Source organism: Symsagittifera roscoffensis, chromosome 4 (genome assembly GCF_963678635.1).
Source record: "Symsagittifera roscoffensis chromosome 4, txSymRosc1.1, whole genome shotgun sequence".
Classification (NCBI taxonomy): Eukaryota; Metazoa; Xenacoelomorpha; order Acoela; family Convolutidae; genus Symsagittifera; species Symsagittifera roscoffensis.
In genome coordinates this window covers 75,414,965-75,440,127 of record NC_087065.1, presented here as the reverse complement: position 1 = coordinate 75,440,127, position 25,163 = coordinate 75,414,965, and the positions used below count along the sequence as shown (strand labels likewise).

At 36.6% G+C, this 25,163-nt stretch overlaps 3 protein-coding genes across 3 annotated transcripts in view; all 3 read right to left on the bottom strand.

The window, feature by feature from the left end:
• Positions 1–383: 383 nt before the first annotated feature.
• On the bottom strand, positions 384–17,252 carry LOC134843578 (sodium/mannose cotransporter SLC5A10-like). Its single transcript, XM_063859717.1, has 10 exons — positions 16,270–17,252; positions 10,631–10,721; positions 8,147–8,323; positions 7,289–7,486; positions 6,062–6,689; positions 4,920–5,175; positions 4,066–4,234; positions 3,283–3,498; positions 1,174–1,366; positions 384–927 (listed from the first exon to the last, which is right to left on the bottom strand). Exons 2-10 carry the CDS (start codon positions 10,712–10,714, stop codon positions 608–610), a joined length of 2,241 nt encoding a protein of 746 aa, XP_063715787.1. The 5' UTR covers positions 10,715–10,721; positions 16,270–17,252; the 3' UTR covers positions 384–607.
• Positions 17,253–17,332: 80 nt separating this feature from the next.
• On the bottom strand, positions 17,333–20,880 carry LOC134843577 (DNA-directed RNA polymerase III subunit RPC2-like). The gene has a single exon (XM_063859716.1). The coding sequence runs from the start codon at positions 20,871–20,873 to the stop codon at positions 17,475–17,477; it is 3,399 nt and encodes a 1,132-aa protein (XP_063715786.1). The 5' UTR covers positions 20,874–20,880; the 3' UTR covers positions 17,333–17,474.
• A 2,971-nt stretch (positions 20,881–23,851) lies between these two features.
• The window catches only part of LOC134843580 (ruvB-like 2), a 269,223-nt gene continuing 267,911 nt past the window's right edge, over positions 23,852–25,163 (bottom strand). The window contains exons 7-9 of the mRNA XM_063859720.1: positions 24,941–25,070; positions 24,588–24,699; positions 23,852–24,062 (exon numbers count right to left, since the gene is read on the bottom strand). Of these exons, the coding sequence (XP_063715790.1) occupies positions 24,031–24,062; positions 24,588–24,699; positions 24,941–25,070 (274 nt within the window). The 3' untranslated portion in view covers positions 23,852–24,030. The remainder of the gene's footprint in view (positions 24,063–24,587; positions 24,700–24,940; positions 25,071–25,163) is intronic.

Genomic DNA, 25,163 nt, shown 5'->3' with positions numbered 1-25,163 from the left:
AAAACAAGAATGATAAATCTAATGGCTTTTCAAATTTTTAACTGCGCTAGGAACTAGAGAAAATGTTGGCAACATCTGCCCATTTTCCGATTATTTGAAAATATATTATACAAAAACTTGGTAAGTATAAAAGAATAAATCAGATTTTGAAGGGTTTAATGATTGCTAGTAAACTGGCTATCAAGATTAGAGGGAATCAAAACATGATAGGAATATATCAAAGTGAGTAGACTTAAGGTTCCAGAAAAGGTCGCATTCAGCATATGCTTTGTGATTTGACAGTCTATTGCATAAAATCTGAGATATTGTTGAAAGTCGATTTCAAATGTTTGATTTTTTGTTGTTGAATGTTTCAGCTTATCCCCCCCCCCTCCCCCCCCCCCCCCAGTAACTGCATCAAAAAATGTCCGAACACGCTGAATTTGCTAGAAAACTTTTCTGGAAAGTTTAGTCCACTTGCCATACCGAGACCACAAAATAAGTACGCTTTATCAACTGTTTCCACAGCAGAAATAAATTCTGCTTATCCAGTGAGAAACTCGGTATTGGCTGGTTTCCGACAGTCGCTAGAAAAGAGTCTTGCGACGAGAAAAGAAAAAGCATTGCGCTATTGCGTTGTCCCCGAAGACGAAGGTGGGGGGTACAGATATCGGGTTCCGACACTGAAAAATAAGTAAAGAGCCACTGCAACCCCGACTATGACGACGAGTAGCACGTTCAGGATGATTTTATCACGCGGTTTTTGTTCAGCGGTGTTGATGGCTTTAATCTGTTCAGCCGTCTTCTGGTTTTTGAGACGATCGGAGGCAGTGGTTGTGCTTGAAGCTTCTTTGTAGTCTATTCCCAGAATAAACATGCAAAGTTTCTTCGCCTTGTTCACTTCGCGGTCCTCGTTTGATGGCTTCTTGAACCCATTTTGGTGTACGACTAAAAAAGAACGATCGATTTTTTTATTTTACTTTTCAACCAACCAATCAGTCTGTGCGTTCATTAAATCTAAAAAAATTTAATTGATTTTCATAATGTTGAGCTTACTGCTTTCGAAATAAATGAGTCACTTATTCGATTTGTTCAAACTATTGATTTCAAAGCATTATTCAGAAAAACCCCTAACAGCAAATGCATGCATGCCCCAACAGGAAATGTTTATAGCACGTACGCACTGAAACTAACCTTGGGCACCATTATCCATGAATTGTGACGAGTTGTTTGTAACTTTTTGGCCCATTTCTTCATCTGCCATCTCTGCCGGGTCTACGCTCACAGACTCCCTTCTGGACAGCTCTATCTTGTTCAAGTTTCCCACTGGATCTTCATCAAATCTAGGTCCTGTGTCCAGCCTCGTCCAGTACGTCGTCCGGATTATCTATAGAAATAAGATAGGATCTCTTCAACTAAACCCCAGCCCCCCCCCCCCACCTATAGCATCTAACAAACGAACTAACCTAGTAACGAACTAACTCTCCTTGCAATAAGGGGGCCATAATTATTGTTCATCGTTAAGAGAGAGGTGACTCTTTGTTCCGACCACTTAACGAAGTGGGAAAGGACTATGGCGTGATGTGTTTTTTCCCGACGAAATTTGACTACCTTACTGGAAGCTTAAAGGGGGTCACAAGTGCGGTATCATACAAAATTTTAATTGGTCGTGAATCGGATTAAAAATCAAAAAAGTTCTTTTTACACAAAATGAAATGATCAATAAGTTCTAAACCGAGAGCTTAATCGAAAGCCGAAAAATCATAGTTTCGATGTTTAAGCTTTATATCGAGGTTTTATCACTATACAAATAACTAGATCAATCGAAATGAATGAAGATAGTTTCGAAAAAATATGCCCAAACAATAGAATGCATAATTAGCATCGGAACAAAACTTATCAAGCGGCAACAAAACAGAAAGTACCTCAGCAGAAACCTTTCAAGAGCCGAAAAAAATAGCAAAAATTCTTACAACTAAAAAATTGAGTTAAGTCTTCCTTCCCGTCAGAACACATACGCACACAAAAACGTTTTCGGTCATCAAACGACGCAATAAGGGGTCTCTCAGTCAATTTTAAAAACAGCGAAAGAAAAAAAAACAAACTGAAAACAAAAACGAGATTTATACAAATCGAGTTGGTAAAATTACAACCAATGTTAAAATTTCTATTCGGGCAGATTTTTAAAAAGCTTAAGCACTTAAAGAAACTACAGTGAAATTTGCTTACAGCAAAAAAAAACAGATTCTTAGATCTGGCAAATAAGCCGACAAAACATAAGCAGACAAATAATGGGATGAAAAATTTTTTGAACCGGAATATTTTTCGCTTGAAAAAAAACAGGTCCTGGTCAGATTCAAACTCAGAACCCATCCCGTCCCAGGTGTATTCTTTACCTCCATGCTAAGTTTCCAGGAGACATTTGGATATTTGAAATCATTATGAACCAAGGTAGCACCAGGAATTGATGAGTCCTGTGAACAAAGTTATTTACGGGAAAAAAAGTCTAGTACCCGATTACAATACCCTTGCTTATCGCAGGGGTAATGAATAGTGCAATCTATGGTTTGTCATTTCATGTTTGAAAAAGTCGATTCTTTTTTTTTGCAATGATAACTATGGTTTAAAACATTCTGTGCTACTGGCACAGCAATCGGCTCCCAATTCGAATCTCACTTCGGATCGGCGTTTCCAAAATTGTTGGCAATTTTTTTTTGAATTTGTCTGAAGCCTTGACAAAGAAGCTCTACATGAAGCTTCAAAAACTTTTTCGTGAAGTAAAACTAAGTTTTGACGGCGTAGATAACCGACTTTCATCTAAGAAACGTTTTCCACTCGAAATTAGACTTAAAAGCAAAAAAGTCTTGAATTGAAGAGGTGTAATATGTTACAAAATAGCCAAAGACAAATGGAAAAAAATCAATGAACGCAAGTAAACGGAAAAAATTGTTCTTTTTTGAGAAAAATCTCAACTTTCGAATTTCAAAGAAAAAAAATTAGATGCCCTCAAGCTCTTTGAATATCTGGAGCAATTTATGATTGGCATTTTTAACAGACTTTTCCTGAAAAAAAGAACCATCAAGACATATATAAGATTCTGAAGTACCTTCATCGACTTTTAATCTCTCGACCTATTTTAGTGATTATTTGTGTTATTAGATCTTTTTGTGGAAAAAAAATAAAATATCTCGAAGACTAAGTTAATAAAAACGTCGGTTTCAGTGGTCGGAATAAAAATCAGCAACCAGTTACTCTGTTTCTTTAAAATACCCACGAAAACATCAGCAACCAATGCGAACTCACTTTGTTCTCGGGCGTGGGTTCAGTGAGGATACTGACAACGACGATGACCAGAATGGTGAAGATGAAGAGGAACATGGCAAAGTACATGTACTGGAACTTGACAATCCACTCCGGACGAGTGTCTTCCTCTCCACAACTGGGAGACCTGTAGATCATGTCCAGAACCATCCGGCTGAGTCCAACTACGAAGCCACCCATCAGACCGTAGAAAGCACCCTAGCAAAACATACATGCATGCATATCATTGCACAGTTACTATATCATTGCAATCAGACCGTTACTATGACTATTGCCATCAGACCGTTCATTAGTATAACCTTTCATTATTGTAAACTGATTTTAATATTGAAATACAGAGCAAAGCGTCCAAAAATTGTAAATTTTCTAGTTTGCCGGTCAAGTTGCCGGTCAAAGATATTTTTGTTAAAAAAATTCAAAAAAATAGAGGAGTTTTGAGAGCACATATGCTGGAAAAAGCTTTAGCGAGAAACTATAACTTCTATCATGGTAATGTACACTAAATTGACCATTTAAATACTAATGTTTGGACGATTGCACGTATTCCACGCTGATGTGCTTGCTGTAATTGACGAAATTCCAAAGCTGCAGAATAAAATCGCTGAACCAATGAATTCGATCGTAATGCTTTTCAATGAAATTTTCCTTATTTTTTCAAATTTTCAATCTTATTTTAATTTTTCAGTTTTATTTACAATTTTTCAGCTCTTTCAGTTTTTCAAAATTTTGTTTTGTTTTGTAACCCCAAACAGAAGAGTATCGTACTTGTTCATTTGCCCTCCTCCAGAAAATGGCAACAAGGTAGACTGCGGCTACTGGTGGGGAGAGATCGGCTGCTATGCTCTGTATGTAGACGTATAACTGGCCCCCCTGCATGTTCTGAATCATAGGCACCCACGCAACACTCACAGCCACCATGACTAGCACAAATACTCTGCAAACAAACAAGCAAAATATAGCCAACAGAAAAAAAAAACAAAAAAATTCATCAACTCGAGGAAATCGAAAAAAAAAAATAAATAATAATTTTTTATGAGTATTTTCCGATGTCGAGTTTCAAAAAATGAACATATCATATTAAAGCTCTTTAATGATTCACTTTTTGATAAAACAGCCAATTTGGAACAAGATTAGCCGGCGGCTGTGTAAGTAGCACAAACTTTCCCATCAACCAAAATTGTTAAAACCAAAGAAATGCTAAAACAGCGTATCTTTTTCTTCTTACATTCCGGCTGATTATTTCAGTAACAAGCAATGAAATAAGTTTTAAAATGACAAAATGTGAGGTAAATATAGCAAAAATAACGTAAAAATAGCAGTAAATTTAAATTTGGGGCCATCAGTAATTTAAATTTGGAGTTCAGTATCATCAAATTTCGGTCTGAAAATCGGAGAAAAATTAAGACCAATTTTTTCTCAACACAGACTTATCTTTCAAAAATTGCAATTGAAATCACGGATAAAAGGGCTTTTATATGATACACATTTGCCCCCTCCGAGCTTTATTTATAAATTATATCTTTGTAACTGAGGGCGGATTTCAACATTGATATTAATTTACGCTTATTATGCATAAACTACTTGGGTACTGTTGTAACAGTTAAGAATCAGTAACGAACCTTCCGACAACCATCATCTCAATATTTGACATAACCGACTTCTCTTTCATCTGCAGACGTCTGTTAGATCCTCCCGATGCTTGTGTTCCATTATGCGTGTCAACATACACACTCTCTTGGCTCTTCCTTTTACATACTGCCATTTTGATCTTGCCGTATATGTCGATGGTGAAAAGAGACGAAGCACTGTTGAAGATAGAAGTCAAGTCAGACATGAGAGCGGCAAGCATGACGGCCAACATAGCACCCCGCAGGCCTAGAACATGTACACTTCAAAATTACAATTCAGACGAAGAATTATTGACCTATAAGGTTAGATTATTCAGAAAACATAGCCAACACACAGTTGAAAAGAGTCAAAGACTCAACTTTCGATTTTCGAAGAAAAAATAAATGGCTTTAAAGCTCTTTGAATTTCTACTAAATTTCTAAAACAATTTATGATTGACAATATTTTGATTAAGTTAACACAGTCTTAGAGAACTGGATCAATAGGTGAATTTTATTTCGCTGGGAATAAACATTTCTAGCTTCGAAAGTGGAATTTAATTATCAGATTTCCCAGTGAAATCTGATAATTAAATTCCACTTTCGAAACTAAAATTCGGACCACGTTTTTTGTAAAATTTACATTCTTGCTCTTCGATAGTGTAGTTTGCCTTCCTTTCAACAAAGGAAATGAACTGAACTTAAAAAGAAATCAAATTAAAACGGCGAAAAAGTAAATTTAAGCCTGAACAAATTTTAAGACTTTTCATGAAAAAAATCATCGCGACCTTGATAAGAATCTGAACTACGTTCATCGACTCTTAAACATGAAATAATTTTCACAAAACGTCATCAAAGGCGAAGGTTAGGCCTCTAAATTGGTCAGGCGCAATAAAATGATGATGTTCGCGAAATGTTGTGTTTGTATTTTTTGCAATATGTTTCTTTAGATTTACAAATACCTGACAATGTTTTCTTTTAATTGCTTATAATTACTTCCAATTATATATTCATTGCTTTTTTCTAGGCTCGGAATGAATTTTCTGTTTAAAATATTGTTCAACAATTACCAGATTATAAAGCTTGTGCTATTTATTTAACTCTCACGAAAGAATAAGTCAACAACTCATCAAATATGGAGATTACTTGCTCACCTGAGGGCATTAGTTCCATGACGAGTTTCGGATATGCAATATTGGTACATGACACAGGACTGCCACAAGCGGCCATGCACTCGTCTCGAGTAGCACAAGCCACTTCATTCGGGAACAGGACACGACTGATCATGCCCGGAATTACCAACAAGAAGAGAGGCGAGAATTTGATCACTCCCGCGAACAGGGTTGCACCTTGTGCATGGGAGAGATTTTTGCTCGCCAGGGCTCTTTGGACCATCATCTGATCCGCACACCAGTACCAAATTGAAGCCGGCGTCTGACCCAAAAGGAACCCTAACCAAGGCATGTCCGGGTCGTCCAGGGCTCTGAGCATAATGAAGCCTTTCTCCGAGGGCTGGTTACAAAGTAAGGTCTCATTGGCTGTTCCAGAGACAGCAGCAATTGAGGCTGCCGAGTACGAGTCGAACCATTTGTCATACAATCCTGACCATCCGCCGACTTCGTAAAACGCTTTGGCCATGACGACAATGCCTCCAATAACCATGAGGAAGCACTGCAAGGTATCTGTGTAGATGACAGCAGCCAGGCCCCCAGTGACTGTAATGAAGGCTGCAACTATCAGAAGAGGGGCAATTGATGTCCATATGTTCCATCCCACTGCGACCTGCAGTCAAGCAACACACTTCAAAAATATTTATGATTTTATTTTCAAGTCAGAATCTCATAACCAAACAAAGTATGAAATTGTGAGTTTAAAATTTAGTTCCGCTCATTACTAAAATCGCGGCACCTCGACATGTAGGGTTGGGAAAAACCTACAAAAACACTTCGCCGATCATTAATCAACCAGTATTAATGATTGAACAATATTTAATCTTTTAAACTTCAAAAGCAGAAAAATCCATCCGATTCAACACCTCACATTGTGCTTTCATATTTTGAATACATCAAATTGCAAGGTTATTAGCCATTAATTTATTGTCCCAACTACTTCACAAAAAAGGAACGAAGGTGATTTTCTTTTATCCAACTTTAAGTACCACAAAAGAGTCTGTAAGTGGCACAAAGTATATAAACCTAATTGTTGATCCAAAATAATAGTCATTGTGAATTCGATCAAGTGAAATAGATGTTTAAAAAGACAAAAAATGCCGTGTCTGTACAAAACAGTCCAATACAAATGCTTACTATCCAAATCGTTTATCCAAAATACTGGTCGATATCAATACGAACAAGTCAAACAAATGGCAAAAAATGCCTTACTTGAATGAAGAGTGCGCCCGAGTAGAGATTGACAGATATCTTGGTGAATATGTAGAGTATGAGGGAGAGAGAGGCCAGATAGATTTGAATTCGGGTGCCTCCGAACCGCTTGCTCATGTACTCGGGCAGAGTGCACACCCTGCTGGCGATGAACACGGGCAGAAACACCCATCCGAGAAGTTGCAGAAGCAGACAGGCCTAAATCACCATCACTACTCTAGATCTAAACTAGTAAAGGTATGCGAAATTAATATTTCGAACAAAAAAAATAATATACATGAAGATCTAAACTAGGTTTTCAAAACCACTGAAACGGCTGAGCACGTGAAAAACACATTGAACATAAGCATCTCTAGCACATTTTAGCAGAAAGCGTAAAAATTTTACCCACTATATTAGAAAAATATGCCGGTTTTAAATAAATCTACTTTGAAAGCAAAAAATTGCAGTCTGCAGTCAATTTTTAAAATTTTATGCCAAAATTAATATTCGAGACGATTTGATACTCGAATTTGTCACGATGCTATCGAAACTATCGAAAATTTGGCGGAGTCTCTTTAAAGCTCCCCCAAAGTTTGTAGGGGTCGATAACCTACGGACGGAGGTCTATGAAAAAGTAGAATTCTCTAGCGGGTGGGGGGTCCCGACTGTCAATCGGATCGATTGATAATCGTGATGTCTTGTCATGGCACCAGATATTGCATGGAAAAGCACTTCTGAATACCAAGTTCCTTCCCATTCTCTTTTAGGGCGACCGTTTGACTATAAGGCAATTTGACGGATAACATATAATCAGTTAACAAGAGAATGCAACATGACAGTGGTTGTAGTATGCTTCACTGGAGTCACAATACTTACGTTCAACTCAAAAGCTCCGACTCCTAATCCACTGGCAGCTCCGGAACCAGCAAGTCCGATGAAGTGTTCGCTGCCAATATTACTGGCGAACAGTGACGCACCCACCGGAAGCCACGTCATGAATCTTCCCGCCAGAAAGTATCCCTCCTTCGTGCCCCGATTGGATCGGAACATACTCTGCAAACAAATGTCTACAGGTGGTAAAAATTGAAACAGACGTCGCAAACACACCAAATGTCATCGCGTGACCAACTAAACAATCAAGCCGCCCGACAAAATGCAACCTCCACAAAAACAAAATTTGAATGAATTAACAAAAAACAATTCAAATAAAGATCTCTTCTATTCATAAGGCCAAACCCAGAATGTTAGAAAATCATCGTCATTGAAAATTGTGATAAAATTTTTCAAAATTAAAAAAAAAAGAAATGTGATAAGATATGTAACAAGGATAGCCGGTTGCTGTACAAGTAGCACAGAATGTTCCGAATACATTCGTAGAAAAACTACAGAAAAACTTGTTTTTGTCTTCAACTTAGCGCTGTTTCTTCTGCGTGGTGTGATTAATGAACTATACAAACGCGTAGAAAGTTAGTGAATTAGCCATAAAGTACTACAACTGTCTAAAAACATAACGAAAAAATGAAAAAAAGTTTTAAAAAAGACTAAAACACCCGAATACTAAGTTCCTCCACATTTTTCAAATGGTCGGAACAAAAATGTGAAAGACAACGCAAATTAAATACCCAATCATAAATTTTGCATCTATTAACGCAACGTTTGGATTAATTTACATTTCGCCTTCATTCGTTTGAATTTTTTCGCCTTCATTAATATACGCAATAAAAAAAACGGTTATTTCGCGTGGATGAGTTACGCCAAACAGTCTTAAATTCGAAACAATTAATTCACAACAATGAAAGCGTTTATTTAAACCGGAGATATTCAATACTAATAAAAATCGTCAAAAACAATTGCAACGCATAAAAAATTTGAACACAAGCACTGAAACAAAGGCGAAGCTGCGCTTCTTAAAACGCATCCAAAAAACGGCAAAATGGAGCTTCAAAAATGCAAGAAAATAGAACAATCTAAGAAACTTTGATACAGAAGCGAAGCAAAGTTTGCATCACTTGCGACATAACGCAAGCAAAGCATTTCAAGCCATCGGATAGAAAATGAGATAAAAAAGCAAGAAAACAATTGGACTGCTTTTTTTCGAAAATGAAAATTTCAAACTTAGGAAAACAATCGAAAAACACAACCACCAGCATTATATGGGCTTGTTTTTACTGGGCAACCACTACGCCGCAAAAATGTAGGTAAACGCCCATACGCTTAAAACAAAAATACCATACAAAATTGTTGTCAAAAATATTTTGAGCGATTATGTTTTAAGACTTTGAACTCTCACCAAAACCAACTTGAACAGTTATATAAAATGACTTACCATTTGCGCCCTTCAAAAAACACAAAAAACTGACGATGCCGATTAAAGATAAGCTGAAACAATTAACGCCGAATAAAGCTCCGGAGCAAAAAAAAACGAAAATACACCAAGTCAGAGTTTAATTTGACAACATTTAGTATATTTAGTATATTTAATTGACAACAATCCGACTACAAAAACCCAGAAAAACTGCAACTACAATAAAAATTGCTTGCAACACAAGAAAAATCCGTATGCGGCAAATAAGCTGACAAAACATAAGCAGACATCCGAAAGTCCGAGAATTCAATTTCATACATACTAAAAAAAAAGGTCAATCACCTTAGACCTTAGGATGCAAAGGCATCCAGGCTACCACTAGTCCAATGCAGGAAAATTACATCGAAATTAATTAATAGAATAAATAACACAAGTGTCGTTTGTGCAATTAGCGTTGGAAGTGTATCGATTTTTAGCTCAAAAAATGTTAAATTTGCAGTCTTCCAATATTTTTTTAAAACAAAAATTGAGGAACCCAATATACAAAACCATGCAAAATTATATAACTAACACACTTCGGTATTGCGGCTGCATTATACTAGCTACATACAAGCTCACAAAATTTTCATTCAAAAACTCCAAGACCAACATAAATGATCAATCTTTTCGTTCAGAGTTTAAAAAGTTTATCTGATATTTGACCGCCGAATAGACAGTCTTATTTAATCCACAGGGAAACGTGAAACTTTCAAGTTACAATTATTACAATATATGCATTAAAAACTGGTTAAATGCATTTAAAAGAATCATCGCTCTCTTTTAATTAATACAATTTTCCGACAAACTGTTTCTTCGTCGAAACTTCTAACAAATCAAGGTCAGATATAACCTAACTTACTGCATATTCTTATCATAGAAAAGATTAACACGGTATCATACGCGAATGCCTTAATACTTGGACGATGAAGATAAAAACATTTTATTTTGCTCTTCAACCGAGTATGGTTACAAAACAGTTCATCAAGTATGGAATTATTGAACTTGTGAGTACATACCGCAATTGAGACGATCAGAACGGCGGCGAAGTAGCCGAGAATTGCTGTGAGATCCCATACGTCGAGCGTCTTCGAATCGGCCATTGCAGATCTGAACAAATTTAGCAACTGCTGCTATCAAACTGAATTGAACTGACAAGATACCAAGTGTATCGCAAATGAACAAATTATGATTGGAGTAGTATTGAACTGGTCAATTCTGGGGTCATGGTGCGAGATTAGCCTATTTGTTTCACTTCTTAACACATTCTGGTACGATTTTGAGGGATGATGCCACCAAAGCCTCCCTCCCCACTCCACTTTGAAGAAGACATCACATGCTTCTCATATAAGATCAAAAGCTTTTATTTAATAGTTACATTTCTTATATTTGAACATTGCAAGCAATCATAACCACCTCATTCCCCCAAGATTTTCAAAAAACTGTTGAAAACTTAGTCGGCCTTTTTTTATGGTCGACCAAATCGATTTTCCGAGCTCTCCCAAATCATTAAAAAGACCCTGTTTTGGTCAAATTTTCTGCGTCGCACAAAATTTTGAAAAAACAGGCCAAAAAGGCATTTTTAGGTACTTTTTGAAAAATTTTGACCAAAAAACCGCGCTTTTTCGGAGCGCACTCCCCCTCAAAATTAATATATATTGGCACCGAAGGCGCCCTTAGAAAATTTTTAGGGTCGGCAGGGGGTCGAATCCCGGAGGGGGGGGGGGAGGCGTCCTCCCCCCCCCCTTAAATCAGCCCCAGCTCAGAGGCGAAAGATATACCAAGGATGAACAGATTTTTCTTCATCCTAAAAATTTTTTTGTTAACATACAGTGCTGGTTTAAATTATCCGGACAAAATGAATAAAACTTGAAATTTAAAACGAGTTTTTCTCAATTTGTGTTGAGTTTAGACAAAAAATGATGAAGATCAATCTTGCTTAAAATCTTAACAGAATTAATATGTGCAATTTGTTTTACAAAACAAATTGCGCCATATTAATTTTGTTATAATTTTAAGCAAGACTGGTCTTCATCACTTTTTATCTAAAATCAACCCAATTTGCGAAAAAACGGATTATTTAAATCAGCACTGTATTGGATCCACATCCAGCCATAGGAGAGTGAACAATTTAACCCAGGCTTTCATTAAGGTGGAAAATCAACAAAAAAATAACTGAACAGTATGGAACTATGGATTTCAAGCAACAGCCCGGTTTTAGAGAAAAAAATATGGTTTTAGAGAATACTTGTGAATGGATACCTTTCCATTTCAAATTGACTATGTTAACTGAAATATGTTTTGCTCGTGGTTCCATTAGTTAATTTTCAATTCAATTTTATAATACAGGATACTAAAAGATACCAAGGATAGCCGATTGCTGTGAAAATAGCACTAAATGAAAAAAATGGGACATAATTCAGCCAGCCGAAAAGAGATAATTTTTTAAGAAACAATTGCAGCCCTATATACAATGACAATGATAAGACCATAGTTAACACAATTAGATGTTAAACTAGAACTGAAAAAAAAATAATTTTGTGAGACAATTTGTTTACAATTGAAATTTTAAGTCACATTTTAGGAAAATTTTATTATAGACAATTTTTTCATACAAAACTAACCCAATTTGAGAAAAAAATTTCAAAACCCAGTTTAAAAATCCGTTATGTTTTCTATTAGTTGAATGAAACAAAGTTACAACACGAAAATTATCAGTTTGAAATGTAAAACATTCAACAAAATTGAAGAAAAAAACCGATTGAAAATTTTTGATGAATTTTCAACTACCGAAAAAAAATCAGATTAAATGTCTTTGAATTTCCAAAACAGTTTAAATTGGCACTGTTTAATTGAAAATATCCCAATATTAGAAAATTGGATCCATGGGTAATAATTTTACTCCGCTGCGTATTAAAATCTATTTTCGAAACTACAAATTGATGACGTTTCCGCTTTTTTCGTTGGAGAGCGCAATTCGCAAATAAAATTGAAATGAACTCAAATATGCATCAAAAACTCAAATACTACTGTAGAGAAATAATTTCTTCTCTCTTTCTTTTGACCAATGAAATGAACGGCATTCAAATCGCGAAAAATCAAAATTGAGCGTGAACAAACTACTTTTTCCTGAAAACACAAAAAAATAATTACGACCTATTCAGTACCTTTACTGACACTATAGCAATTTCGAAGAAAAAAACCACATCACCTTAAAGCTCTTTGAAAATTATCTTTGACACCCATTACCGAAAACCCGTAAGTAAGAATTTTTTGATTCCACAGACATTTTAAACTTTAAAACCATCTTCGATCCTCAATCATTCAATCTTTTTCGCTCCACTCTCATTTTCTTAATATAAGTGCATATTTCGGCTTCCTCTGAAGCAAACTTAAAAAGAAATCAGAAGTCTAACGAACAAATTGATTTAGTAAAAGAAATGAAACAAAAGTATTTTTAAATTTAAAAAAAATGGAAACCCAATTCTGCTAGAATTTTTAACAACTCATAAAAAACTGCATATTATGAAAATAAGATCTGCATCCTTTAAAACTACCTTGACAGCACCCAATTACAGGGTTGGTTATTTCAAATTTTGCAAAATTTTTTTATTCAAGTTTTTTAATTCAAATTTTGAAAAACCATAAAATATTGAAGTTTTATATATATAAAAGTTCTTCAAAAAAATAGAATGAAAGAGAAAATTCACATTTCGAAAACTTGAAACGGAGCAGTCGCATTTGAACGCAAGATTTGTAACTCATGAGAGTACTGTCATGAAACCCAAAAACAGGGCTAAGAATTTCAATTTGAGAAACTTTTCAAAATTAAGCTTTTTAACAACAAAACTTCAAAAAACCACAAAAACATTCAAAAACTGTAAAAACTTGAGCAATCATATATGGAAGCAAGATTCGCAACACCTGAGAGTACTTTGACAGCCCCCAAGTAAAAGGTTAGGAAGTTCAAATTTTGAAAAAATAGTTTTAAATCAAGTTTTCTGAATTTTTATTTGAAAAATAACAAAAAACGGCAAAGATTTGAGCAGCCTTAATTGAAGGCAAGATTCGCAGCCCCGGAGAGCACTCTGACAGCCCCCAACTACAGGGTTAGGAATTTCCAATTTTGAAAAAATAGTTTTAATTAAAGTTTTCTGAAAAATCCTTTAAAAAAGTCAAATCTCGAAAATTACAAGGATTTGAACACTCATATTCAGAGGCAATACTTGCAACTCCTGAGGGTACCCCCAGAGCTTCCAACTCCAGGATTGAGATTTTCAACGTTTTTGATTTTTTTTTTAAACTTTGAAGGATTGAGATCTTCAAAGTTTTCGAAAATTTTTGAAAAAATCAAAAAAAAAACGACATGGATTTGAGAAGTGAGATTTGAAGGCAAGATTTTTTGTGCTCGGCTATTATTAGCAATGAAGGAAACCAGGTCCGAAATTTTAAATGTTGCAGTTAACGGTGTTTCAAGATTTGGTTTCAATTGACAGAATGGGTTGTGGGGAACTGCCCTGCATAATGGAGCACGTCCAAAAAATTTTACACAATTCTTTTCTGGAAAAGTTTTTCTAGATAACTATGCTGACAAACTTGATATCAAGAATTTAACCAAAACAACAGATTCATGAAAAAGTGGCGGGTTTTTAGAAATTGGCGGAAGAAATTGAGTTATAAAATTTTTTGAGGAAATTTAGTTAATTATGCACACAATTTTTATGGATGCGATAAACATACTCGTAATTAGCAAACTTATTTAATTCGGAACATTTTTTGTGAACAACTTGTCCAAATGAATCACTGAAGCAATTTCCTGAATCTCCACTTTTGTCAACCAACAGACATAATTTTATCAAGACTGCATATCAGATAGCCGTTCTATTCAATAATTTACAAATGCTGATTTTAATTTTACAACCTCCGACTAGGAATAATTTCCGTTTTTCTTTCATTACTGCGCTAAATTTTCGTCGTATACCTGATCAACTTAGTGGCCTAATTTTGTGCCATTGGATGGGCGAAACAATTGTCTTATGCATGTGAGTCTTTCGAGGGGGTAACTCATTATTTCTTCGAGGGGTAACTCATTATTTCTTATTTCTCACAAAAATGGTCTGCTTTGTAGGTTTTGTTTTCGATGCAAGATGCAAATTTATCTATCAATTTTCTTATTCAAGACAAGTTGAGACAAAGATATGAAAACTTTGGTAGATCTAGCTTTTCTCGACATTTCAAAACTATTTGTTGACCTCGCAGCTTTTGTCGGAATTTACATCTGCTAGTTTGTTACGCTTTGTTTGTGTTGCATCGCAAGTGGCAAAATTGTCATAAAAACTTTGAGCTATAAAAGTTCTGCTATTCCGAAAACGTACACGTCCCTTCGGAAAGAACAAATTTTTAATGGCTATTTTTTTCCTTTCAAATGACGCAAAATCAGGTCACTAAGACGATATAACAGAGGCCGAACGATATAAGCCGAATAAAGCTTTTGAGCGAAAAAATAAGGAATTATGCAAAGTCAGGGTTAATGAATTTACAATTAACAGGAAAAAATCATTTGATTGCAATGATATTTCTTTTAGCCCAAACACACAAACAGACTTTTATCGAAGCAAGGACCCTAGCCGTCCCAGGCGTGCTCGGTACCCTCTAGTTAATGTCCCAAAGCCAAACGTCTCGAATTTGTAATAAATCAAGCTATCTGTAATGAGTGATTTTTATCACATAAGAGGTTAACCTGACAAAAAATCTTCAATCTAATTTGATGACGCTTGCTAGCCGCCAGCGTTAACACGATTACGTCTCAAATGGCATAATTCCCAAATGGCATAAAAATAAAAAAGTTCCCAAATGGCATAAATTTCATGCAACAGTTGCATTGAAAAAACCGAGAACAACTTTTTCGTGAACAATGTGAGAAAATTAGTCAAGTTGTCAATTCGAATGTTAATTGACATTTAATCTTGACATTTTATCAAAAGCGAAAAACATACGCTTGCGGTTATTAATAAGCTTCCTGTGGTCAACTTTTCCGACAAATTTGTCGCTTTACATTTGTTTGGAACCAATTAATTCCAAATCTTGTTAACATCTTTTCGTTCCTGAAAAAATGTTAGAATTAGAAACTGACAGAAAACGTTTGAATTACAGTGAAAACTTGAAATTTATGCCATTTGGGAAAAGTTTCATTAGTATGCCATTTGGGAAGTTACCGTTAACAGGAACGTGAGACAATAGTTGAAAAAAAAAATTGAATCATATGATGACTCAAGATCCTCTTTTCAACTAGCTTGCGTTTAAATTTCTTTGGTCTCTCTACTTCTCAAAACATGTCATTTGAAGCTAAAATGGTGACTCTATATTCAAAATAAAAACATTTAACTAGTTCAGCTACATCAGCATTGTATATTCATTCGGCTAGTTTTTTCGATACCGAGATTAATGTTTCACATTTTTGAAAACTGCTCGAATCACGACTGACAGGATTCCAATACGATATATCACTCGACCTCGTACGTGACTGTGTGGTACCAACTTTGTAAGGAAAAAAACCCAAATACCAAGTTCTTTGCCACTACGCTGTCTGAAAATAAACGTTTCTCCTTAAATTGAGGGTTTTAATCAACTTATTCTGGCGCTAATTTTTAAGTCTCACCTGGTTTGTAGAAAAATCGAAAAATTCTAAAGGAATTTAACTTGGTTTCTAGTAGGAATATAGTTTGGAATTTTCAAATAGTGACACAATAACATAAAAGCACCAAATTTAGCAGTTGCATTGCACATTCATTCTTGCTATAATTTGAATATAAAAAAAACTTCATTGACTCGGAAAAGTATGACCAAAAATGGACAAATTTTAACTTTAAGAATGACTAATTGCACGCTATGAACAAACACGTCGCATTCTTTAGCTTTTCATATACACCAGTTGCAAAGAACTGAACATAAGCACATGCTATAAGAACACAACAGGTGAGCGAACAGTAAAAAGTAGAGTAGACTACAAAACAACTCCAGTTGAAAACTACAGCAGTCAGGGGAAAGAATAGCATCATTACATTTAGAAACAGAGCCGCTCCTATCTCGAAATATACACTGAAAAATGCTAGGAGTAGGAAGAATAGTGTCAGGCTAAATATATACAAAAATATTGCACACAAAACTGCAGTCAGGAAAATTGATTGATTGCGAATATAAACACGATTGTTTTCTTTGGCATCATCAAAATTTGGCTTTTGGCGAACATCGAAAAACCGATCCGTTTTTGCGCTCGTACCATTGACGCTGGGTCTGAATATTTCATTCGGCGAATGTTCACGTTTTATAACCATTTGTTCATTCATATTTGCTTCGGGTTCAATATCACACATCTTAGCTACTTTGACCTCTAACTTCGGGTCACAGAAAGTAGCTTTAACTTTGAAATCCAGATGCTTTTTCAGGTCGTCGTCATAAGTCAAACTTTTTAAGCAGCGACTAAGTTCCGGATCAGAGCCGTTTAATGCAGACATGCGAACTACAGAGTCAAATGGATCCATTTTGACAAAATGAAAGGACGATCATTCAAATTGCCCGCAGTGTAATCGCCATAATAAACCTGAATTAGAGATATGTTAAACAGTCTTAACAGTGAATTAACTGATTTAAGAGAACATTATCCCTTCATCGAAATCTCCTGTCGAATTGAAATATGGCAACAGTTCACACCACAATGACCGCATTGTTTGAAAGAATGCAATGAAAATATGATGAATACATGATGGTCATTTGCTAACGATCAACAAAATTGGCAACTTAAATTTTTGATTTGAATAAATTATTTTTCATTTCACTAAAAACAAAAAATTTGAGGTTTCTTTTTTAGTCCAAAACACTTTCAAGCTTCAGTCTGGGCGCGACATTCATCGCCATCAGTTCTTGGAACAGCAATTTACACGCGTAGGGAATCTTAATCTTTGCCACATCCTTCGAACAGCGACAGAAATGACACCAATTAGAATATGCCAACAGACCACAATTACCACATACTTCTATCTCAGCCATGTCGCTTGAGATCATCAGGCGCTCTAGTAGGAGCAGACTAGCTCCGTAGCCAATCAAACAGTCTCGCTCCATCTCTCCTAATCTCAACCCTCCGTCACGTGACCGTCCCTCGGTAGGCTGTCTCGTCAAAACTGCTTTGGGTCCCCTCGCTCTCGAATGCATTTTATCAAGCACCATGTGTTTCAACTTTTGGTAGTAAAAAGGTCCGAAGTATATATACGCTTCCAACGGTTCGCCTGTTATTCCAGACGTTAAAAACTCCTTTCCCAGATAATTATATCCATTTTGGATGAGAACTTGACTAATGTCATCGACTTGATCGCCTCCAAAAGCAGTTCCGTATTTGAACTTGCCTTCAATTAACCCTGCTTTACCGGCTAGAAGTTCAATCAGTTTACCTACAGTCATTCGAGAGGGAAACCCATGCGGATTCATGATAATATCGGGACAGATTCCTTGCTCAGTGAAGGGCATGTCTTCCTGCTGAACAGTCAAACCACACACCCCCTTCTGTCCATGTCTGCTGCTGAATTTATCCCCCACTTCTGGTCTTCTAGTCTGACGGAGCAACAGTTTTATCAAAAACGAGTCCTCACTGTTCGACGTTATCATCACCTTCTCAATGTGAGACGGCTCGGATCCCTTGTAATCTGTAGGACAGTCTTTATACTCTACCTTCTGAGTTATGTCACTGGACGATTGAGCTCCGGCTACGCCTGAGAGAGACGTCTGGGTAACGATTGGCATGCTTTTATTCACAGTCACTTGTCTGTCCAGGCACCTCTGACCTGGAAAAGCGACCCCATCTTGGTCCAAAATCTGGTGTCTGAATATTGGTAGTTTCGAAACCGGGTCGATAAGCGGCCCATTGATTTTGTCGCCTGTCCCATTGGCGTACCTTCTAACAGCAACCTTTTGATTCCTGTAAACTATGCATCGTCCATAGCCTCGATCCAATGAAGCTTTGTTTATCACCAAGGCATCCTCGATATCATAACAACTATATGACATCACAGCCACCATAGTATTGTGACCAGCCGGAACCTTATCGAAATTAATCAGATCAATCGTTTTTGTGCGCACCATCGGAATCTGAGGATAGACTAAATTATACATCAGCGTATCGATTCTGTTTCTCTGGTTATAAGCTATGTTTCCCATGGCCTGTTTGCCCATAGCACACTGGTAAGTGTTTCTGGGCGACTGGTTGTGATGTGGATATGGAACCAATCCAGCACATACACCCAGTATTGTATAGGGCTCTATTTCCAGATGGGTACTCTCATTTATGATATCTTTAGGGTAGAGTGCAATTAAAGAATCGTTTTCCTCATTTACGTCTAAATACTCAATCAGTCCTTTCTTTACAAAGTCTTGGAACGTTCGCACGCCTCTCGCAAGATCTTTTAAATGACGTTCCCTCACCGCAGATTTCCCGTTTTTGACTACAATGTAAGGACGGCAAATCCTGCCTTGATCTGAGGCTATATTTATGGTATTAGTGTGAAAATTTGTGCTGACAGAAACGAAAGGGTTAATATATCCCGCACGTCTTAGTCTACGAAAATCATCCACGAACAGCTGAGGATCATTTGTTAGTCCCTTGACCAGACCGTTAAGATTAACAATAAAATTAGAGGGGTTGAATACTGATTCTCCGGACAAGAGTCTGATATTTTCAAGACCACAATTATCGAGAAACACGTCTAGACTACTTTCGTCGACGTCTGTAGTCACGTGAGCAAGCAGCGCCAAGTTCTTAACCAAGCCACATGCTTCTCCTTCAGGTGTGTCGGAAGGACATAGCATTCCCCATTGGGATGGCTGAAGAGCCCTTGGACCACTCACTTTTCGACTCTTCTCGTACTGCGAGTTAACCCTAGTCATCATTCCCAGAGCCGAAATGTACGACAGTCGAGACAACACTTGGGTGACACCCTGACGTTCCATTTTGAATCTCTTCAAGGTCCAGTTTCCGGATGACACTGACATTTCGAGACCGCTGGTTATAATATCAGGTCTCATGTATTTTACAACGTCGAACCCTTGCGCCCTAGTTTTTGGAATCACAGTATTGGCAACCCGCACTAACTCGCCGTTAAATCTCAAGAGCAAATCTTCAAAGAGTAAAGACACGAAGGAACCTGCCAACTCGAGTCTCTTATTTCCATAGTAATCCCTGTCATCCAAGAGAGTAGGATCATCCATGCAAAGTATAATTCGTCTAACCATCATGCCCAAAATCACAGCTCGATCGTAGAAATCGTATTCTGGCGCTGCAATATGGCAAAGAACATTCTGGAACAAATGTTCACGTGCCTCCTCTGATTTGGGAAACGCTTTTTGTCGCATCCCGGGCACTCCGAGAACACTCACTTTAGATTTGAGACGTTTTCCCAAATACACCAACGCTTGCGTCTCGGTGAAAACTTCATTTTTGTGACATTCTTCTAAAGAAGGTGCCAGAAGCGCCAAAGTTTTCGGCTCTACTCCAACGAGCTGCACCAAAAAGTTCTCACATTCTATTCCAAACGCTTTCATCATGATTGCAAACGGAACATCTTCTGCAAAAACATTCGACCTTACCACAAAGTTGGAATGAACCAGCGATACTGCAGTTCTCGTTTTCTTTTCATAGGTCATACTAGTTACACTGCATGTTGGATTTCCTTTGGGGTCCATGTCACAAATGATTCGGTTTCTTGAATGTTGTTCCTGCATCAAAATCACTTTCTCCGTTCCTCGAACTACAAAGTACCCACCCGGATCTAAAGGACATTCATTCAACTTTGCCATCTCAGCAGCCGTTTTGCCGTGCAGCACACAATTGTTGCTCTTTAACATAATCGGCAACCGACCTAACAGCAAATCCTGCCTGATAACTCGCTGGGTTCCTTTGACGTACTCAATATCGACATAAACTGGAGCAGAGTATGTCATGTCTCTAAGACGACACTCATGGGGCGTTATGCTCTTCTTGATTCCATATCCCTCTTCGCTGTTCGGGTGTCCCACTTTAACACTGAGGTATCTCAGATACCAGTTGACGTCTGCCTCGCACGTCACTTTCGAGTGGGCCTGAACGAGTTTGTGGATGTCAACACTGATGAAGTGGTTGAAGCTGTCCAGATGCAGATTCACCAGACCCCTTCCCTGGAGAAAGGCCGGAACCAGTCTCCACTTTTCATCCAGATGAGAGTTCGTTTTCGTGTCCATAGAACAAAAAACTGAAAGGCAAAAGATCGCTGAAAACTTCCTAGCAGTTGAAAAAACTTCTTTCATTTTAAGCTGCGCCGTATTACATAACAATTACAATTAACAACGCTGAACTGCACTGTATTTCAAACATAGCCAACAGACAGTTGGACAGTATTACATGAACGCAAGTACACAGAAAAAAAATACTGACTTATTTTTTTTTAATCAAGTCAATCAACTCAATTTAGAAGCACAGGGAGAATTTAAAAAATCGAATATCGTTATGTTATTGAAATACTCTTCTTAAATCCTGGTTCCTAGCGGCTTCGTGATCAAATCATTAAAAACAACCAATGGCCGTGCAAATTCTACAGAAACTTCACAACACACTTTTACGACAATTTTACGTAACAACATAGCCAACTGACAGTTGGAAAAAAGTACTGAATGCAAAGAAACTGAAAAAAAACTGACTTGTGTTTTCATAAACCTTCAACTTTTGAATTGCGATGAAAAAATATATGGTCTTAAAGCTCTTTAAATTTGTAGAACAATTTATGATGGACACTTTTTCGGTAAAATTTACCCAAATTGAGAAAACTGGATCAATAGGCAAAACTTTTATTTCGCTGGGAAATCTGATTATTTTCCCTTTTCGAAATTAGCAGTCAATCACATTTTTTGTGACCTTTACACTTTTGCTGTTCGATAAAGGAGCTTGCCTTCCTTTAACCAATGGAAACGCACCGAACTTGAATTGCACCCAACTTGAAATGCACCCAACTTGTATCAAACTTTTATTTCGCTGAGAAATCTGAAAATTGATTGCACTTTCGAAACTAGAAGTCGATCACGTTTTTCGTGACATTTACACTTTTACTGTTCGATAGTGGAGTTTGACTTCGTTTTAACAACTGGAACTAAAAAGAAATCAAAACTCAAACCGCGGAAAATAGAATGAGCCTGAACAAAAACTATGACTTTTCCTGAAAACACAAAAATCATCGCGACCTATTTAAGAGTCTGAACTACGTTCATCGACTCTAAAAAACATGGTCTTAAAACTCTTCGAATTTCCAGAGCAATTTATATTTGAAAGTTTTTTGATAGAATTAGCCCAATTTGAGAAGTGGATTTCTAGGAAAAGTTTTTTGATTCCTCTGGGAAATCTATTAACTAAATTCCACTTTCGGAAAGAGAAAACAATCAAGTTTTTCAGCTTTCAAAAAAGTAAATGAACTTGCATAGAACTCAAAAAGTGTGTATATACTTAAAGACAATCATATGTGCATTTATAAAGCACTTTATAAAAGCGTTTTAAAAATTTCACTGAGAAAAAAATCATTAAGATATCTATGAGAGTCTAAACTACGTTTATGGAACCTTAAAAACGCGGCCCAAATGAAAAACAGTTAAAAACAATTGGAAAATAGTCAATGAACGCACGTAAACAAAAAAAACGGACTTGTTTATAGAAAGAATCTCAAGTTTCGAAGTTCGGAGAAAACAAAAGACGGCGTTATAACTCTTTGAATTTCCGGAACAAAATATGGTTGACACTTTTTCGATATCCTTAACACCACAATTTGAAAAACTGGATCAATAGGTAAACTTTCTATTCCGATGGAGAATCCAGACTAGAAGTCAACCACTTCTGCTTTTTCGGGACCTTTACACTCTTGCTGTTCGATAGTGGAGCTTGCGTTCCTTTTAAAAAATGAACTGAAACAAATCGAAAGTCAAATCAATCGCGAAAAATAAAATTTGAGCTCGATCAAATTTTAACACTTTTAACGATTATTCAACAACTGACAAAAACTACAACGACAAAAACATCAATTTGTCTCAAGACACAATCACCGCTGTGAAATAAGATTTCAAAATCAGTTACCCAGCGAAAATACTTTGGCAGACGCCAAATGAATATAAAAATTGTCAAAGAAACCTTTGAACTATAAAATTTGGAAACGCCCTATTCCTCTTGTAACACACAAAAGCATAAAAATCTAGTTTTGCCCTTCATACGACGTAAAAAGAAGTACAAATCAATCGATTCAGCGTAAGCAGAATGCATTGTTGCAAAAAAGATAAACTCTAGGCCATGTGAGAAGGGAACCATGAAATATATCGAAGTTCCATTATACGTTGTACATAGATTTTTACAAGTTATTTACGGGAAAATCTCGAATAAAAGTACACCTGCTCTCGCAAGTAAAATTGTATTTCAAATTTTTTTTATTTTTTTAAATTTGTTTTTAAGAACTGGTAGAACCGCAAAATGTCCATATGTTGCAAAAAATTTGAAATCAGCAACAAAAAATCTTAAATAATTGTCTACAGTAAAATTAGACCAAGAGCCGTATTTTTCTGTCACGCTTTTTGCAGATAATTTGTGTTTATTGTCGACCAAAGCAAAGCGCCTTCAGCGATTTCTAAGAATTAGTGTATCGATGGTTGGATTTTAATCGGTTAAAAAAATTAAACCAGTGAACTTGTACAACAGAGGTCACTGCTAATAAACAGTCGGGTCTCTTCATGAAACATTTCTGAATTTTGCGATTGAAAGACTCTCTCAACATCTTTATCTTTCTCTTGAACATTTTTTATTAAAACATCAAAAACAAAAAAATCCATTGATCTTGATTTTCACAAGAATCCAAATATCGAAAAATCATAAGCCTGAAAAAACTTAGCTATTCGTTATTCTGCTTTTGAACAAATTGCCTCACTTGAGTGAATTCAAAATTAATTTATATGATTCCAATTGTTTTTCCAAAAAGTCGAGAATTTTACCGGTTAAACGGTTAAATCAACCCGGTTAACCGGATAGACTAAAATTAACCGCTCCATGCCCTACTTTGAATAAATGTTGTAAAATATAACCATAGAACTCTTCATGTTTCTTATTTCATCCAAAAAATAAAAGAACGGTCGCCGCTTTGCTGCACGACGATGAAACGAAATGATCAACTTCAGTTCAGATTTAAAAAACGAGGTCTCAAATAGATATGTATTTCAGTGAAAAGAAAACAAAACAAGTACAAATTTTGCTATGTACACCGATGGGCACTGCTATTTCTAGAATGAACATAGAGCCATGAGATGATCATAAAAGGTGCGCGGAAGACGTGGTTTGTCCAGTAGCTGTGGGTTCCTTTGCCAGATCACAATACTTTCAATTCGTTTCCATATTAGCGTCACCTTCGTCTGAAACACAGTTTAATGCTTGTTGGGACAGTTAGTTCATATTGATATTTGATATTAAGCTTGAGACCAAGGACTACTAAGCTATATGTCAGATATTTGAGGGTATAGCGCCAAAGTGAATGTCCCATGTTTCGCCCCACACACATGTCGCCCCTCTTAAATCTAGTGGCCCATTTCGCCCCTAATAATTACACACATTTGGTCCTCGCACGTTTCGCCCCTAACTTATTAAACAGTTAATTAACCGCCGCTTTCGTAAGGTATATTTTAGGGGCAAAATGTGTGGGGTCGAAATGTGCCAGTAATTTATGAGGGACGAAACGTGTGAGGGGGCGAAACAAGTGAATACCCGCCAAAGTACGAGCCAGTTTCGGTGAAGCTAACAATCATTTCTTTAGACTTTAAAATTCTTCGCGATTTTTAATTTAGTAATTTGGTATTCAAATCAGTTCTGATATTAGTTGAACAAATACACCGCTGCTATAATCAGAGAAACATCTAAATAGATTTAAAAAAAGTTTGTACCTTCGTTGAACATGAATTCCTTGTGGTATTCCTTGAGGAACTCGGTGGACCTGGCCTCGTCAATAAAGAGAGAGTAGACCCGCTTGATGTCTTCAATACTCACTTCTGTTCCCTAAAAACAACACACCAAAATATAGCTGCTGATGTCACCGCGTAAAAAATAACGTGTCGCAAAAATGGAATACGACGCAGACATTAAAAAACCACTGTCAAGCGAATCATGATGTCGGTCATCTTACATTGATCATGACATTTTTTGGCTTTAAAAAATTGCATCAGCGTTCAACGGAGGAAATCATAGCAGTAATTGTGGGCTGAAAAGCTAACTCATCGTAAACACTGAAAATTCTCACCTTTCTTTTTCTGCAGACTAAGTTGGCAGTAGTAATGAGTTGTATTGCATATCGGAGAGAAGCTTCTTGGGCAATCTTGGTCAGAATCTCAACCGCATCATCACTTATCTCAACGTCTTCCTCTTCACAGCTAGAACGAAATTCCAATACCATGCTCCACTTCATTTTAAATTTAAGAATTTGATAGGAAACTCAGTGACTGTTTTTTTTTCACGTGGTAGTG